At 47.1% G+C, this 16837-nt stretch overlaps 1 protein-coding gene across 2 annotated transcripts in view; it reads left to right on the top strand.

The window, feature by feature from the left end:
- ANXA7 (annexin A7) overlaps nucleotides 1–16837 on the top strand; it is an 835753-nt gene that overhangs the window by 266518 nt on the left and 552398 nt on the right. For both annotated transcript variants that reach the window (XR_011268601.1, XM_069610574.1), the window contains exon 5: nucleotides 612–655. Coding sequence is in view for 1 of the 2 variants with exons in the window: in XM_069610574.1 (XP_069466675.1) it covers nucleotides 612–655 (44 nt within the window). In the remaining variant the exon portion in view is untranslated. The remainder of the gene's footprint in view (nucleotides 1–611; nucleotides 656–16837) is intronic.

Here is a 16837-nt window from a genome sequence, read left to right as displayed (position 1 = left end):
AAGTGTTGAAGTATCCCAGTATGACTATGTTGTTGTGGTAGGTTGATAAAATTGCGACGTAGTCTGCTAGCTGTGTCGTGAAGTTGGTGGTTGTAGGACGTTGGTCTGTAGATCAGGAGGAATTTTGGTGTCGACGTTTATGCCAATTTGAATGTTGCATAAATGTTGGCCCACAGGGCCTGGATAGAACTTGAATAGATGATTGACCTGCATCTATAATGGTCCTACAGTTATTTTGTGCTGTGTACCGGTTAAAATGCCATCTGCCACTAATAAACCTCAAAAGTGCTTGGGATAGGAGGGTGCACGAATGACACTGTTTGAAACCATGTACACTGCATGCCGTTTATGATTTGCTTCGACGTCTAATGTGTTCTGCAAAACAATTGTGTAAAGTTGTCTATCATTTTGTTTTTGGTTATTGCGAATTTAGCACACAGTTTCTGATACATTTTTAAACGTTTCTGGTAAATGTAACCGCTTTATTTTAACCAGTTGATAGTTTTGAAAATATTATAACCATATTCTTAATCGTCAAGAGCATGGCAAAGCTGGTGAACATACATTTTGTAATAAACATTTCTTTCTGTTTTTTACTTTGGGTTTAAAAGGTGGCTACCCCGGTGGTCCAGCTCCAAGCCAACCACCCACTATGGTACGTATATTTCCTTTGTAATGGAACAAAGCAGTATACTCTAAAATATGTTTCTTTCTGTAAATAAATATTAGTACAGTTGGTAAACCTTAATCCCATTTATATGAATTAATATCACTGCAAGGCTTGGGCAAATTACAGGAATGCATTTTTATCAATTATTTAGCACACTGGAATTGAAATATATATTTTTTTAAGTAGTATGTAAGGTTTAGCACACTGGAATTGAAATATATATTTTTTTAAGTAGTATGTAAGGTATGCATATGTGTAGCAACCTTTATTTTAACGAAGACATTCAGAAATCCTTTTTTTTTTTTTTTTTTTTTACTGTACACATGCTTCGCAGGTTGAAGGGAACCACAACACAAACAAAATGTGGGCTCTGCTTATGGGTTTTAATATTTCATTTGCCCTGCTGGCTGGTAAAATTACCAGTGCACGTACAGGAAGAAGACTGATTTGCCCAAAATGCTTACAGAGGCGGTTTAGTGCATGGAGTACATAATGTAGGCATTAAAGACCCGCCAGCAGGATTCTGGATGCCTGGTTTTAGAAAGATGGTGTTTTTTTCTCGATTTTACCTGGCAACAAAAGTACTTTAATTCTATTGCTTAAGTGTTTGGCATTATGTCAAGCTCTATGCAGAAATAGGTTGCTGTGTCCCCCATGTTATTGTTTGCAGGACACAGCAACCTATTTCTGCATGGAGCGTGCACTCACACTGCAGGTCCATGTGCTGAGCGGCTACTGTTTGCTTAAATAGTGTCAACCAAAGCACTGCATTTCCCCATGCTTTGGTTAACAATATATTTAAGTTAAACATAAGTACCTCGGTGCACAGGCTCCTGCGCCCTGATCGCCGCAGCCAACAGGGTGCTCCTAAAAGGGATCTGCACCAAAAATCTGGCGTCAGTTGATTTGAGTGTTCAGAGAAGGTTTGAATCAAATTACTTAAAATTGGAATGATACTGTTAGCAATATTTATAACCAATTAAAATGTGTCTGATAGTGAGCTCAAAGTGAATATAGGCTTCGAAAGTACTGTTGGTGACGAAGGCATCGATTTCATTTAGTTTTCAAGTTAGTAGGACTTTTGAAATATTCTGCCTGTGTTCTTTTCAGACTGGGAAATTTGTTATAAAATATGATCAATATGTAAGCCTTTTTTTTCAAAGTGGTGCTCCATCCATATGTGAATATGTTGTCTTTGAAATATTATGGTTTCTGGTTCTTTAAAGCTTCTGTGTTTCTGGCTGGTGCTTAATTGTCTGCTTTGAAAGAACTGAACATTGGGCACATGCCTTTCTGGTGGATTCTGGTGCAAATACACCTAAAGTACAGGAGGGCCTACAGTACTGATCAACATTTCAGTGCACAAAATAGTTAAGCAGGAGCTCCAGGTTTCATTTATCTATTTGTATTTGGTGTTTGCATTAAAACCTTTACAAAATTAAATATTTCATATAAACTTTCAAGAAATGTTACAAAATCTCAAAAATATGGTATAGTACTAATACATTGCAAGATACAGTAGATAATACAGAATACCCAGATAAAAGATAGAAAACATGAAATATAAAATATAACGGTATACAAAGATATTCAAAAGTATACAAAAGTTTCCTTAATACTTAGTAATATTAAAGTTAGGAAATTACAGCATGCCTAACAAGGATAAAGAAGTCTATGTGAATATCTAAGTATAAAAAGACCATATTGAACATTAATCCATCTAGTTATATACCGTCCTAGATAAATTCTTCTACTTACTTAATTTGCAGACATTCTTCAAGAACCTAAGGACAGTTTAAATTAAACACTTTTGCCATGCTTCTCAATCAGCCAGAGACAATCTAGTGGCACCCAACTAAGACTTGTCACATATTTTCCAAAGTATTCAATTCTTTGGCCTTTTAAAGTAGTACAATAAAGTAATAAATGTGGCAATGATTCTTTTTCTGCTTGATTTTGACAGAATCTACAATATCCTAGATTAGCTTGAATGCCACTCCTTATACATACAATTTCATTGGTTAGTAAAACATTAAATCCAAAACGCATACAATTGTTCCTTGCACTCTTTTGTGGAAAACGTATCAAATACATTTCTGGTGTTCCTATTATTTTTCTATCTGACACAATCTGGCAATATAATTTAGTTCTAATGAGCTCATTTGTAGGACCCGTCAAATTTTTGATTTTTCCTGTTTACAAAATTCTGGTTATTCTTCAATAGCTCTAATGTCCCCATTTCTTTCAATATATTTATACATCGTAAGTAAAAGACAGGTAGAACGCCTTTACTAGACGAGCACTCCATTCCTTCTTTCCCCAGGATAGTATATACCTTGTGATGTACACTAAAATTGATTTTGCGAAAGAGAGACAACTTTCTCCATTCAACCCAGCTAGCCAGGGATTGCAACCCTAATTTATGCCTAATGGCTGTGAAGGTAATACTCCTCAGCAAATTCCTCCACATAATAGCTTCATAGAGGTCCAACTCTGATATTAACCACTCTGGAAAAATCCAGTCCATATATCAATCGTGGGATGATTTTAGCAAGGTAAAACTTTGACTGGCAAAGCTGAAAGATTACCGTATTTTTTTTAACGTTTTAGCATTTGGCTACCAAAAACTGTGGTTTGCCCCTTAGGTAATTCCTATAAAAGCTCTTATTGTGGCGAGCAATAATAGGATATCCCAAGTAAATCATACTCTCTTTAACTTGACATTTGGTATTATTTATAAACCATGAGAAATTCCATTTTTTACGAGATATTCTCAGTTTCAGTATGACAGTCTTTTGAGGATTAATGAACAGGTTATTTGCGAACATATATTCATTAAAACTTTTAATCACTAGTTGGAGCCCAATAGGTGTTTGATCCATTAGTATGAAGTCGTCTGCATATTCTGCCCAAGCTATCTTTAAATTACCAATTCTTGGCGGGACAAAAGATGATTTAGACAAGGTCGTGCCCACATCCGAAACATATGTTGAATAGTAGTGGGGCCAATATGCATCCCTCTCCGAGACCATTTAGAATTGGAATTGAGACATTACTCCCCCATTGTTAAGCCTCACATGAATAGTCAAGTCCTTACGAAGAAAGATCAATATATTCAGTAGACCTTTGGGAATTCCTAAGTTATTTAATTTAATCCAGAGAGTCCGACTGTCAACAAGATCGAAGGCCTTTGAAAGGTCATAGAAGCTTTATATATCATTGTCGAGGTATCTTTCCAAGCCATTTGCTGTAAACTACTCGGCAAGTGGCCTCCACCATCAGTACCCATCTGTTTGCAAAACCCCAGCTGGAAGGTGTGTAAAATTTTCTTTGCAATGCACCATTCCTCTGTGTCCCAGAACCATTGAAGCAAATATTTAGGAATCTACACCCATGAAAGAAATGGCCCAATAGTTACAGGGTGACAGCCTGCACCCTTTCTTATAATTTGGGATTAGATAGGAAATGTTCCAAGATGTAGGAATTTTTTGTTCCAAGATGTAGGAATTTTTTGTGTTACAATATCGGTGAAAAGTGCATACAATATTCTAGACCATAGATCAATATCCTGTTTAAATATAACGTGCATTAAAAAATGTGGGCCCTCCCCCTGCTCTAGAGGGGCTGTCCTTAGTTATTTTTTCTGCTATTTCTTCTGGGGTTAACTCCAGTGACCGCAGAGCGTTATTTCCCTCATGGTTTTTGCCACTTATATTTTTTCCCGCTTTGTGCAGATCCCCAAAGTACACAGCCTATACCTCCTCCTTTATAGGATTGATTTGTAGGGAGAGTTGTGTCCTTTATAAATCATTCATCAAGCTCCAGAATTTCCGTGAACTCCCCTTCTTCAGGGAGGTCAACCTAGCCTCACTATCATTTTGAAGCAGAGTGAAGTGGTAGGTTTTAATCAGATTCAATTGCTGTTTTATCCTTTTAATCTTGATAGTTTTATCCTCTCTTCCCCCATCCATAATCTTCTTCACTTGTCTTATCTCATATCGAGTAGACCTTTTAATTTGTTGTAATATAGGGTCTTATTTATGGGGGTGGACTTTTACTTGAGTACTTATTGGTTTTCCTTTCCCAATTGTCACCAGTAGAGTCACCTATATAGTTGCTAAAAGATGAAAGGGTATATGTTGTCCTTTTTACCTCTAGATGGGAGTTCTCGAAATACTTTAGAAGAAACATTAAACATACAGATATTCTTTTCATTCCATCTCAATCGATTGCCTTGCTGTTTTGTCTCTGGAGATGCACTACAGTGTAGTCGGGTTTGTGCCACTGAAAGGTTGCCAACCATATACCATGGTCACTGAGCTCAGTATGTATGACTTCAAAAGATCAAATCAATTATAAATATCTTGCGATACAAATATATAGTCTATCCATGGCGAAGTATTGTTGCCAAACCATGTAGCATGGTCTTGCTCTGCCCCCTCTGTGGTTACACATAATAATTGGAGACCCCCAACCTTCCAAGTTAGGGTGCCATCTTTGTCCCTGTATTTTTTTTACATCTAGCTGCACTGGTCCCCAGCACTCTCTCCCCATCCATCCCCATTATAGAATTTGGGGAGGTGAGTCCTAGTAATTGATAAGTCTGTTAAAGACGATCGGGTGCAATTCGCATTGTCCCCTACCACCACAACTACCCCCTGTCCTCCCGGACATGTCAGGTACCAGTCTTGGATCTTTTGATTCAACAGTGATAGAGTATTTTCCAGATCTCCATCTGGATTCCAATATGTTAAACAATCATGCTTGGTTCGAGTGATGTCTATTTTCATAACCACAGCTAAAACACCCATACATTATAGTGGCTAGTGATAGTCCCCTTTCAAATGTATTGTGTCCTGCAATGTATTCCTCATCTTTGATAATCGCGTCCAGCTTCGGCTGCTTCTGAAAAAATATTCTCGGCAGAGGGTGCCATACGTCTGTGTCGAGTCGATGTCCATCAAAGGCCTCAGTTGAGGTTGACATCATCGGGTGTATAAGTAGCATGCGCTGTGCCCATTGGTCTAAGTTCTGTTTTTCCGCAAACGTGTTTGCTTCGGAGACTCAGCGCGCCTCGCTAGTAATTATTTGCTATGCAATTCCAGAAAGAAGAAAGAATCGACGACTGTCTTTGTCCTCCACCCGATGACTCCTCGCACGACTTTGGGTGGTGTAAGGAGTGTGATTTGAAAATGTCGATCACGGACCTGCATCGTTCTTGCCTGATGTCCTTAGGGGAAGGCCATGACACCAATTCCTGCGCAAAGTGTCAGGCTATGATGGGAAAGCCCTGCGAGAACGAAAGTGGAAGTTACAGGTAGGGCAAATTGCCCTGTAAAACTAAAACCGATCGTTCCTCGACCGACTATTCCGGAGATCGTTCTCCTCGACTTAAGAGTGACAAAAAGTGATCGAGGTCCCGTAGTGGTTCGCGGCACTCGTCCTTGATGAAGCGATCGAGGAGACGGCACCATCATTCGCCATCCTCCTCATCGGACGAAGCGCCCAAAAAATAAAGTGCCCCACCAAACATTCCTCATCTGAAGATTGGGAGACATTCGGCTTGAAAATGCTGGAAATATTTGAAAAGGGTAAACCTCCGTCCGCTCCTTCTACGGAAGCTGGCAGAGAGCGGTTCTGTACTGACACTCGAGCGCCCTCGAGCCTGGATGGTCGAAGGAAGGTTTATAGAGAACCCTCAAGGTCTCCGGTGAGTAAAAGTCACCTGAGACTTGACGAGCATTCGAGTCCTCAATGCCGTCAAAACCTGCACAACCCTCGAAGTCAAAACTTTCGGCGCCATTACTATCGATACCACTGTCGACGTCGACACCAAAACCATTGACGCCAAAAATTCTGGTGGTTTAGCACAGCCTACAATCATGTGAAAGCTCATAAAGGTGCCAAACCAAAGCCTTTGAGTGCTCCTGAAAAAACTTACACCTTTGCCAAGGAAGGAGTTTTTTTTAAAATCCCTTTCTGCAATTTTTGAAGAAGAAAGATCTGGTGAAGAGAATGCCCCTTTTGGCCTTGAGGTTGGAACTCCAAATGTACTGGAATTTCTTATTTCCGAAGAGAGCAGGATGAGAGACCTTGTTGACACTCTGCACAATGCCAGTGGCATTGATACATCTCCTTTAATGGAGTTTGGAAGGCCAGAGCCAGGTGAGCATGCTGACTCTTCGTATCACCTGATGTCCAAGGTGGTGGAATATCTAGGCTGGGCTAGACCTCTGATTCAATTTGTCCAAGATGACCTTACAGATATTCTGGACCAAGATCCACCTACAGACCCAATCTTACCTTTTCATGTGGCAGAAATTTGGAGTCCCCAGACACCATCCGTGCGGTGGATAAATCCCTCGCAAGAAAATACTGCCCTTACTGTAGCGACCCCGGCTATCTGTTCAAGCACCCCACTCCTGAGATTCTTGTGGTCCAGGCAGCCACACGTACATCAAATAATGCAGCGTACCCTACCATCCCTACAGATAGGGATGACAAGCGTGTGGATGGATGGATGGATGGATGGATGGGCGGGCGCGGAAGGTATTTTCAGCTGGGAGTATGGCCCTGAAGTCGGCCAACTCCACATGTGCCTTAGCCAAGTTTTCGTATACTCTGTGGGAGTGCATATCTATGGGGACGGAGCACATTCCAGAAGGGGAGGAAAGGGAAGGTTTTCCTAGTTATTGTTAAAGATGAAGCCATGTGTGAATCCCTTCAATCTGTATTGGACACTGCGGACAGCATCAGCAGGTCCATGACTACGAGCACAGTAATGCGCAGATTTGCATGGTTGCGGAAGTCCGGTTTTGCACCGGATGTGCAGGCTCGTCTTTTAAACATGCCATTTGACGGGTTTCACCTTTTTTGGTAATAAGGCAGACGAGAGCCTTGAGAGGTTGCAGACTTCAAAGGCAGCTGCCAAATCTTTAGGGGCCGCTGTTAGGCAACCTCAGCCTTTTCATTCATCAGGACAACCACGGAGGGGGCGATCCTATCGTTACTACTCCTCGTTTGGAAAGGCGAGGAGAATGGCCAGTCAAAGAGGCCAAAGACGAATCCCTTGTGGTGGACGAGGAAAAAGTGCAATGCAATCTCCAGCTACAGCAGCTGCTCCAAAACCACTTTGAGAGCTTGCTTCACGAATCACTGGTGGGGGTAGGCTGTCTCTGCATCCCGAAGAATGGCGAGGCATTACTTCAGATGCTTGAGCTCTGGAGGCAATAGCCCAAGGTTACTGCCTTCCATTTATAACGCAGCCTCACAACAATCCACCGGGGAAACACTCTTTGAGGATTCCAGATTCGCTCCTTGTGCAGGAAATAATGCAATGGCTCTCCCTTTACCCTTTCGCCAGTTAAAATAAGTTCTCTATGCGATCTTGATGTGGAGACTAATAATGGAGAGTAGAATAACCCTGCTAGAGAAAGGTACTATAGAACCAGTACCTGTAGCAGAGAGGAACACTGGTTGGTATTCCCCATATTGTTTGATTCCCAAAAAGGACGGAGGACTGAGACCCATCTTGGACTTGAGATACTTGAACAAGTTCCTCAGGAAGGACAAATTCAAGATGGTCACACTTTCTCAGATCCTTCAAGCCCTCCAATTACAGGATCGGTGCCAATCCATCTCAAGCACAGAAAATACCTGAGGATCGCCGTTGGCGGTTCGCACTATCAGTTTTGAGTCCTGCCATTTGACCTCCGCCTGAGGGTCTTCACCAAACTGATGGTGGTGGTGGCAGCGCATCTCAGGAGAGGGGGGTTCATGGCTACCCCTTCCTGGACGATTGGCTGGCCAGGGCACATGCTCCCAAACAAGCTCTGGATCATCAGTCACTTGCCACTTCCTTCACAGACTGGGCTTCTCTTTCAATTTCAAGAGGTTACAGATGACACCTTCCCAGCAGCTCCAGTACATCAGAGCTGTACTAGACACATCCTTGGGAAAGAGCTTGCCACCCAAGGCGAGGGCTCAAGACATTCTTCAGATCGTTACCAAATTTCAAACTGCCCAGAATCTTCCGGGCTTTGATTTCTTGAGTTTGCTCGGCCTCATGGCATCCTGCATTTTTCTCGTGCCAGAAGCTCGCTTGAGAATGAGATCCCTTCACTGGGCTCTAAGAACACAATGGTCCCAATTCTCAGGAAAGATGTCGGACCAACTTTAGATTCCAAACAGGGTCTTCTGTGGTGGGCCTGCAAGGACAATATTCTGAAGGGAGAACATTTTTGGCATCCATGGCCGAAGATTATAGTTGTGACGTATGCCTCATTCACGGGGTGGGGATCCCATGCCAATGGTCTGACAATCAGCGGTCGTTGATCTCCATCGAAGGCCAAACATCACATCAACCTTTTGGAGCTGAGAGCAATCAGAATAGCGCTGAAGGCCTTTCTGCCCTCTGTCAGGGGAAAGAATGTCCTGATAATGACGGACAACAGTGGCCATGCATTACCTCAACAAGAGAGGAGTTGTAGGGTCACTACCACTGTGCAGAGAGGCAATGCAACTCTGGTACTGGCAATTCATGAAGGAATCTCCCTATCGGCAGTTCACCTAGCCGGGGAGAAGAACACGACGGCAGATGCTCTGAGCAGGCAGAGCAGTCTCCCACAAGTGGGAACTTGCTCAGGAAGTTCCTTCAAGAGATCTTTGCCCTTTGGGGAACCCCTCAAGTGGACCTGTTTGCGACAGGAAGCAACTGAAAATGAGAAAGTTACTGCTCAAGGGAGTTTCCTCAGAAAGGAGCTCTAGGAGACGCGTTCGTGGTGGATTGGGATTTTCCACTTCCATACGCGTTCCCACCGATCCCACCATTCCTCAAGTAATCAGGAGGTTGAGACGGTTCGGAAGCTGCATGATCCTAATTGCCCTGGATTGGGCCAGGACCACGTGGTACCCGGACCTTCTGGATATGTCCATCTGTCCTCCGATAAGTCTTCCACAAAGAGAGAATCTTCTCTCGTAAGGGGAGGGACGGGTTCTCCCTCCAGAGGGCAACACTCTTAACGTCAGGCACTCTCCTCCAGGCCACCCTATACCGTATTCCACAAGGACAGGGTTGTGTTTAGGGTAAAACCCTCCTTCCTACCTAAGGTTGTATCTGATTTTCACCTAAATCAAAAGATTGTTCTGCCAGCGTTTTACCCCCGCTACATCCCGGTTAAGAGGAAGAAAGGCTCCATAGATTGGACCCTAGAAGAGCTTTAAGCTTCTATATTTCTACATTCTCCAAACTAAGAGTGGATGACCAACTCTTTATTGGCTACACCGGAAGAAAATTAGGACAAGCTGTTTCGAAACAGACTTTGTCAAGGTGGATTATACTTGGTATCTCAGAATGTAAAAAATTGGCAGGCAAGGACCCGCCAGAGGGTTTGAGAGCTCATTCTACCAGAGGTGTAGCCTCTGCAGCCCTTCCAAGGGGAGTACCTATTGGATCCATTTGTGATGCTGCAACATGGTCATAGTTGCATACATTCACAAAGCATTATTGTCTGGATGCTTCCCACTCTCAGGATGTCACCTTTGGTAAGGCGGTACTGTATTTGGCCTTATAAAAAGCTGACAATTCTAAATTCTCCTCCCTCCTCCAATTCTACATACTGCTTTGGGAGTCTATCAAAGATGAGGAATACGTTGGAGGACACAAGTTACTTACCAACTGTAACGTTCTTTCGACTGGATGTTACTCCAACGTATTGCTCATTGCCCTCCCATCCTACCCCTCTGTAGAATTTCCTATGCTGCTACAGCTTTTGTTCTCGTAAGGCTGACAACTGCTTGCCTAGGCTGACCGCCAACACGAACAGGAGGGAAAAACGGAACTGAGGCCAACAGGCACAGCGCATGCTACTTATACATCTGATGATGTTGCCCTTGACGGAGGCCTTCGAGGGACATCAACTCAATGCCATAGATGCTCAGCGCCCTCTGCCGAGAATTTCTTTTCTGAAGCAGCCAAAGCTGTACATGATTATCAAAGATGAGGAATACGTTGGAGGAACATCGAGTCGAAAGAACATTACCAGTTGGTAAGTAACTTGTTCTTCTTGGCGGACAGCGACTAGTAGGCCACCAGCGGGGCGACCCCGCAAACCCTGTGTGGCTGATTCACTGGCTAACTCATAACCCTGAGATAAAGGTAATTCTGTCAGCCAAGTTTCTTTTAGGCAAATACGTGGGAAGAGCGCAAGACATGACACAAGGGTAAGTTTGAACATAATGCAGAGAGTTCTCGAACATTACAACAGATTAATGCAAATTCAGGTTCTACGCTAAAGGGGACCTCTCAGTTCTTTTAATTGTGCAATGGCTTCCCTGAGTGTTATTGCTAGCCATTGCCAATTAGATTCATCCAGCTCCTTATTTGCATCAGCCTGTGCTCTTCCAGTCAGTCCCTCTCTCCCCTCATCCTTCCTTCTTACATCTGTCCCCTCACAACCCCTACCATCTTCACCCACCTTCATGGTGAAATTATAGGGCCTAAGGTTGTAACCTCATTTATGGAGGGTCTCTACTTCGTTCATCAATTCCCCAAAGACCATCCTTGAAGGAATTACCAAATGGACATAGTCCTACATTTCCACATGTATACAATCTAGCCATTTAATGTCATTAGATGTAATTAACATGATGCAGGTATTTCATTAAACATATAGGGGCCGATTCATGGAACAAACATGCGCCGAAAATCTTGGCGCAAGCGTGAAAAACAGGCGCACGCGCGCGTGCGATTCATGGAAGTCCCTGCGCGTGTTTTCCTCGGGATGTGCGCCAAACCCGTGCATAGCGCACACGTCACTGCAACATCCCGAACGGCGTGTTGCGACGCGCACAGTGAAAGCGCACAACCTCGGCGCATACACCAGAAAGTGGGCGGAACACGGGGCGTAACGCACGGAATCGGGAACGACACGCGAAAATAAGGGCGTAACTGTGGATGTACTGCAGGGAAGCAGACGGAACGCCCACACGCACTCGAACCACACGTATTCATGGAATCGAATAGGGCAAAGCCGCACACAGCCAAAGACATGCACAAGCCGAAACACGTCCGCCACACGAAGGCAGGCGGTAGCGTCCCTGCGCATTACAAAAGTGGCAATATACAGCAATGATGAATGTCCCATACTGCGAACGGGGCACGAGTATTTCGGGGGTGCGCGGGAAGTTTCACACGCGATTGAGTGGGCTATGTGTATTTTGGGGGTTCGCGGGAAGTTTCACACACGATTGGCCCTGTGCGAGCAGGGTATGTGTATTTCGGGGGTGCGCAGGAAGTTTCACACGCGATTTCAGCAGGGTACGTGTATTTCAGGGGTGCGCGGGAAGTTTTACGTGCGATTTCAGCAGGGTACGTGTATTTCAGGGGTGCGCAGGAAGTGTCACACGCGATTGAGCGGGGTACGTGTATTTCGGGGGTGCGCGGCACGTTTCACATGTGATTGAGCAGGGTACGTGTATTTCGGGGGTGCGCGGGAAGTTTCACACGCGATTGGCCCTGTGCGAGCGGGTTACGTGTATTTCGTGAGTGCGCGGGAAGTTTCACACGCGATTTCAGCAGGGTACGTGTATTTCGGGGGTGCACGGGAAGTTTCACACGCGATTGAGCGGGATACGTATATTTCGGGGGTGCACGGGAAGTTTCACGCGCGATTGAGCGGGATACGTATATTTCAGGGGTGCGCGGGAAGTTTCACACGCGATTCCAGCAGGGTACGTGTATTTCAGGGGTGCGCGGGAAGTTTCACACGCGATTGAGCGGGGTACGTGTATTTTGGGGGTGCGCGGGAAGTTTCACACGCGATTGAGCGGGGTACGTGTATTTCGGGGGTGCGCGGGAAGTTTCACACGCGATTGGCCCTGTGCGAGCGGGTTACGTGTATTTCGGGGGTGCACGGGAAGTTACACACGCGATTGTGCCGGATAAGTATATTTCAGGGGTGCGCGGGAAGTTTCACACGCGATTCCAGCAGGGTACGTGTATTTCAGGGGTGCGCGGGAAGTTTCACGTGAGATTCCAGCAGGGTACGTGTATTTCAGGGGTGCGCGGGAAGTTTCACACGCGATTGAGCGGGGTATGTGTATTTTGGGGGTGCGCAGGAAGTTTCACACGCGATTGAGCGGGGTACGTGTATTTCAGGGGTGCGCGGGAAGTTTCACACACGATTGGCCCTGTGCGAGCGGGGTATGTGTATTTCGGGGGTGCGCGGGAAGTTTCACACGCGATTTCAGCAGGGTACGTGTATTTCGGGGGTGCGCGGGAAGTTTCACACACGATTGAGCGGGGTACGTGTATTTTGGGGGTGCGTGGGAAGTTTCACACGCGATTGAGCGGGGTACATGTATTTTGGGGGTGCGCGGGAAGTTTCTCACGCGATTGAGCAGGTACGTGTATTTCGGGGGTGCGCTGGAAGTTTCACACGCGATTGAGCGGGGTACGTGTATTTCGGGGGTGCGCGGGAAGTTTCACACGCGATTGGCCCTGTGCGAGCGGGGTACGTGTATTTCGGGGGTGTGCGGGAAGTTTCACACACGATAGGCCTTGGGCGAGCGGGGTACCTCTCACCGTCTGCGTGTAGAAGAACGCGTAGCCAACACCCACCCGCTGTGAAGTAATAGCATGTGAACCCCAACGCCTGGAAAACACACGCACCGCACCCCACGGAAAGCACGTACAGAGCAATGGAAATCCACGTGGGATCTCCAAGCCCTGCCAGGGCAACGCCCGTGCGTGATACGTCACAGACGCGCTTACGCGCTAAGGGCCTTTGGTCCAATGAAATTGCGTATGCGTGCAGACGCGCTTACGCGCTAAGGGCCTTTCCTCGAATTACACACTGACGTGCAATTTTTTCACGTGCCAAATCACTCCGTATGAAGCTGGCCACGCGAAAACACACGGAAGACCACGCTCCTGCCCAAAAGGCCGAATCACTGCTCCCCAGAGCCCCGAGCACGCTCCCACCTGCCATCTGCTGCTGCTGCCTGACTGCCTGCTGCCCTCGTGCCCTGCCATTTGGTGCCTGCACATCAGCCATCTGCAGGGGTCCAGTTGCGGTGCCCACCCCTGCTGGAACATAAGACTCCCGACTGGGATACCATCGCTCCACAGCCCAGCCCCAGGACCCAGTTGCCCACCCACGCCTGCCTCGGGGGTCGCCATGTCGGGGCAAACACCATCTGAGACCACTGGCGACCCCCAGCCAGAGGGGCAGAGGGCCAGCAGCTTCAGTCAGAAGGAAGTTGGTGTCCTGGTGGAGCTTGTCCTGGGGCATTATGATGCCCTCTTCGGATCATCACGCGCCAACAAGGAAGGCCGGGACAGGATCTGGGACGACTTTGTGGTTGCCATCAACGCGGAGGGGGTGGCAACCCGCAAAATCAAGCAAGTCAAGAAGCGCTGGGAGGACTTGAGGTCCAGGACCCTCATAAAGGCCCGACGCCTCGTGGAGGGGGGCCGGGGCAGCATGAGTACCATCCAGATGAGGGTCCTAGAACGTGTAGGCCTAGCGCTCCATGCCCAGATCCTTGAGAGGCAGACCCGTCTGGAGTCGAGCAGTAAGTGGCCAAGCATTGCTGTGTGAGACAGGGCATGTTGCAGTGTGCTGGTTGTCTGATACTTGCCTGTATGTGTGACATAGGCCATGTACGCATGTGTGTGCAGGGACATCATGGTCATGCATGTGAGACCAGTAATGTGTGAACCACACGGTTGGTGCCTGTGTTTAAATGCAACATGGGGAGCCCTATGCAGAATGGACACATGAGAGCATGCCAGTCTCTGTTCCTGGACATGGGTGGGGATGAGGGATGGGTGCTGATACCATGTACATGTATGGTGTCCATGTCTGTGGGTCTGACCTGCGTGTCTGTGACTTGTGAATGCCATGAATGCATGACACATGTCTGTGACAATGTTCAGATTCACTGATGCAGCCTAGTTATCCTTGCATCCACTGTGTCTGGGGTGTACGAGGCCAGATGGATGAAACTACGGTGAAGTGTGTGCATGTGATAGGCATGACCCATGATGCATGTGAGTTCCAAAACAACATTGTATGTTTCAAGAGTCCCTTGGACATGTATGCTAATGTGCATAGCATGCGCCATGCCTGTTACTGCATGTGTTTTGCCTGCACTGACCCATGTGTTGTGGAGGGACATGATGGAAGTGATCTTTGACAGTGCCACTCATCTGCTATTGCTTCCTGTCTAGGGGACCATTGTACAGTACCCTGATGCTTGTGTTCTATGTCTCCCTCTACACAGCAGTAAGTGAAGAAGAGGGCGGAGACGGCGCTGTGGAGCAAAGCGGCGGGGATGCCCCCACAGCTGCAGCGGAAGGGGTGGGTGAGCCCCCACAGGGGCTTGCAACGGCGGAAGATGGTGTGGAGCCATCCAGGTTGGTGGTTTCCACAGAGGAGGAGGAGGCCGCTACTGAGCCGCACATGGGGCCTGGTGGGGGCATCCCTGCTGGTCCAGGGGCAGGGGCAGGAGGCAGCACAGGTCGCCGTGGAGGGGCCTGTGCATGTCACTGTCCCTGACACTGTGACTGCCCCATCCCAGGCCTGTCCGCAGGTAGGGGGATGTCCATGTCATCTGACTCCCCTCCACCTGCGGAAGAGGGGACCCCTGGCCGTATGGAGAAGGTCCTGATTGGTGTCCGGGGGGAGCACGCACGTCATCACGAAGAGCACCGTGCCAACGTGGCCCAGTTGGGAGCGGCCATGGTCGGGGGTTTCGTACATGTGTCGGCCACTCTGGCGACCCTCTCCTCCTCTGTGGAGGCTATGCGCCAGTCGTTCTCCATGCCGCCTTCCGGCCCAGATGCCACCAGGGCCCCCTGTGGACCTGCCCCGACCAAAGCAGCCAACTCGGTGGGGATCCCATCCCTGCCACAGTCGGGAGTCAGAGGTCCAGCAGGGGTGGACACACCAGCAACTGGACCCCAGCAGATGGAGGATGTGACGGCATCATCGGGCAGGGCACGTGCACGATGGCGTTGATGGATTCCATCAGCCTGGATGCCGTCGTGCTGGCAGAGGCAGTTGCGTCGGAGGCAGCGGCAGGCTCGCCGTGGGAGACATCATGGCTCGGGGCCATCAACACCAGGGGGGCAGGCATCGGCCGGAGGTCCGGAGAACCCTGGAATGGGAGTGTCTTCCGTGTGGGGGAGCGGTTGGGCCAGCAGATAGGTGCGGAGCGGCGGCGGGCGGAGGAGGAACGGCTCAGAATGGTCAGGGCGGAGAACTCCATGCGGAGGGCGCTGAGGCGGGCTGAGTGCCTCGAGGGTATTCGCAGGGAGTTGGAGCTGGACACCGCATTATCCCTGCGAGACCTCGGGCCAGGGAACATGCCCGCCTCCAAGCCATTGAACAGGAGTTCGATGATGCCCTGGCCCATGACATCAACCAGTGAGCCGTCGGACTAGCCCGCCGCCTTTGTATATAGTTATTTAGGTTTAGGTTTCATTTCTTTTTTATTATGATTTGGAGTCCACTGACTTTGCTCCACTTTTTGTATATAGATGTATTTTAGATAGGGTTCTTGGTAGGTTTCATTTGCTTTTGGGATAATGGACCCTTCAGACTTTCGTTTTCAATTTTCAGGACATGAATATACTTTCTTTTAGTCATATTCACATGGAGTAATGTTTTTTTGTGCTTTCCATCTTTGGATTTCGTTCTATGGACTTTGGGGATGCACCACTTATATTTTTTCATGTTTTGGATTTCTTTTCTTGCTTGGATTTGACTTTCTTTTTCTTATTTCAAATATTATTTCTTCATTTGCATGTGTGCTTTTCATTTTGACATTTGTTATACTTTTTAATACATTTCTTCATTCAACATTATTGGTGTGGTGCACAGTGATGATTTTGGTGCATTTCTCCATGGGCATTGGCACAGTCATGTGTTGCAACTGTGTGGCTCTGTAGGACATTTGCTGATGGGCATGCTGGTTCTTTTCAGACTATCATGGAATGGGTGATTTACTAGGGAGTGGGTGCAGTGGTTCGTTGGGTGTTTGCACTGGGGGGTAGAGGGGTGGGATTTGGGTTGGCATTAGGGCCATGGGTCTGTATAGTCATGGCGTGGTGTTTGGGGGACATGTGTGGGGGCCTGCTGGCAGGTGCCCCACACTGCTGGG

Source organism: Ambystoma mexicanum, chromosome 8, assembly GCF_040938575.1.
Source record: "Ambystoma mexicanum isolate Mex_15411 chromosome 8, UKY_AmexF1_1, whole genome shotgun sequence".
Classification (NCBI taxonomy): Eukaryota; Metazoa; Chordata; class Amphibia; order Caudata; family Ambystomatidae; genus Ambystoma; species Ambystoma mexicanum.
The sequence above is the reverse complement of the archived record's forward strand: the minus strand, read 5'-3'. Positions and strand labels throughout refer to the sequence as shown.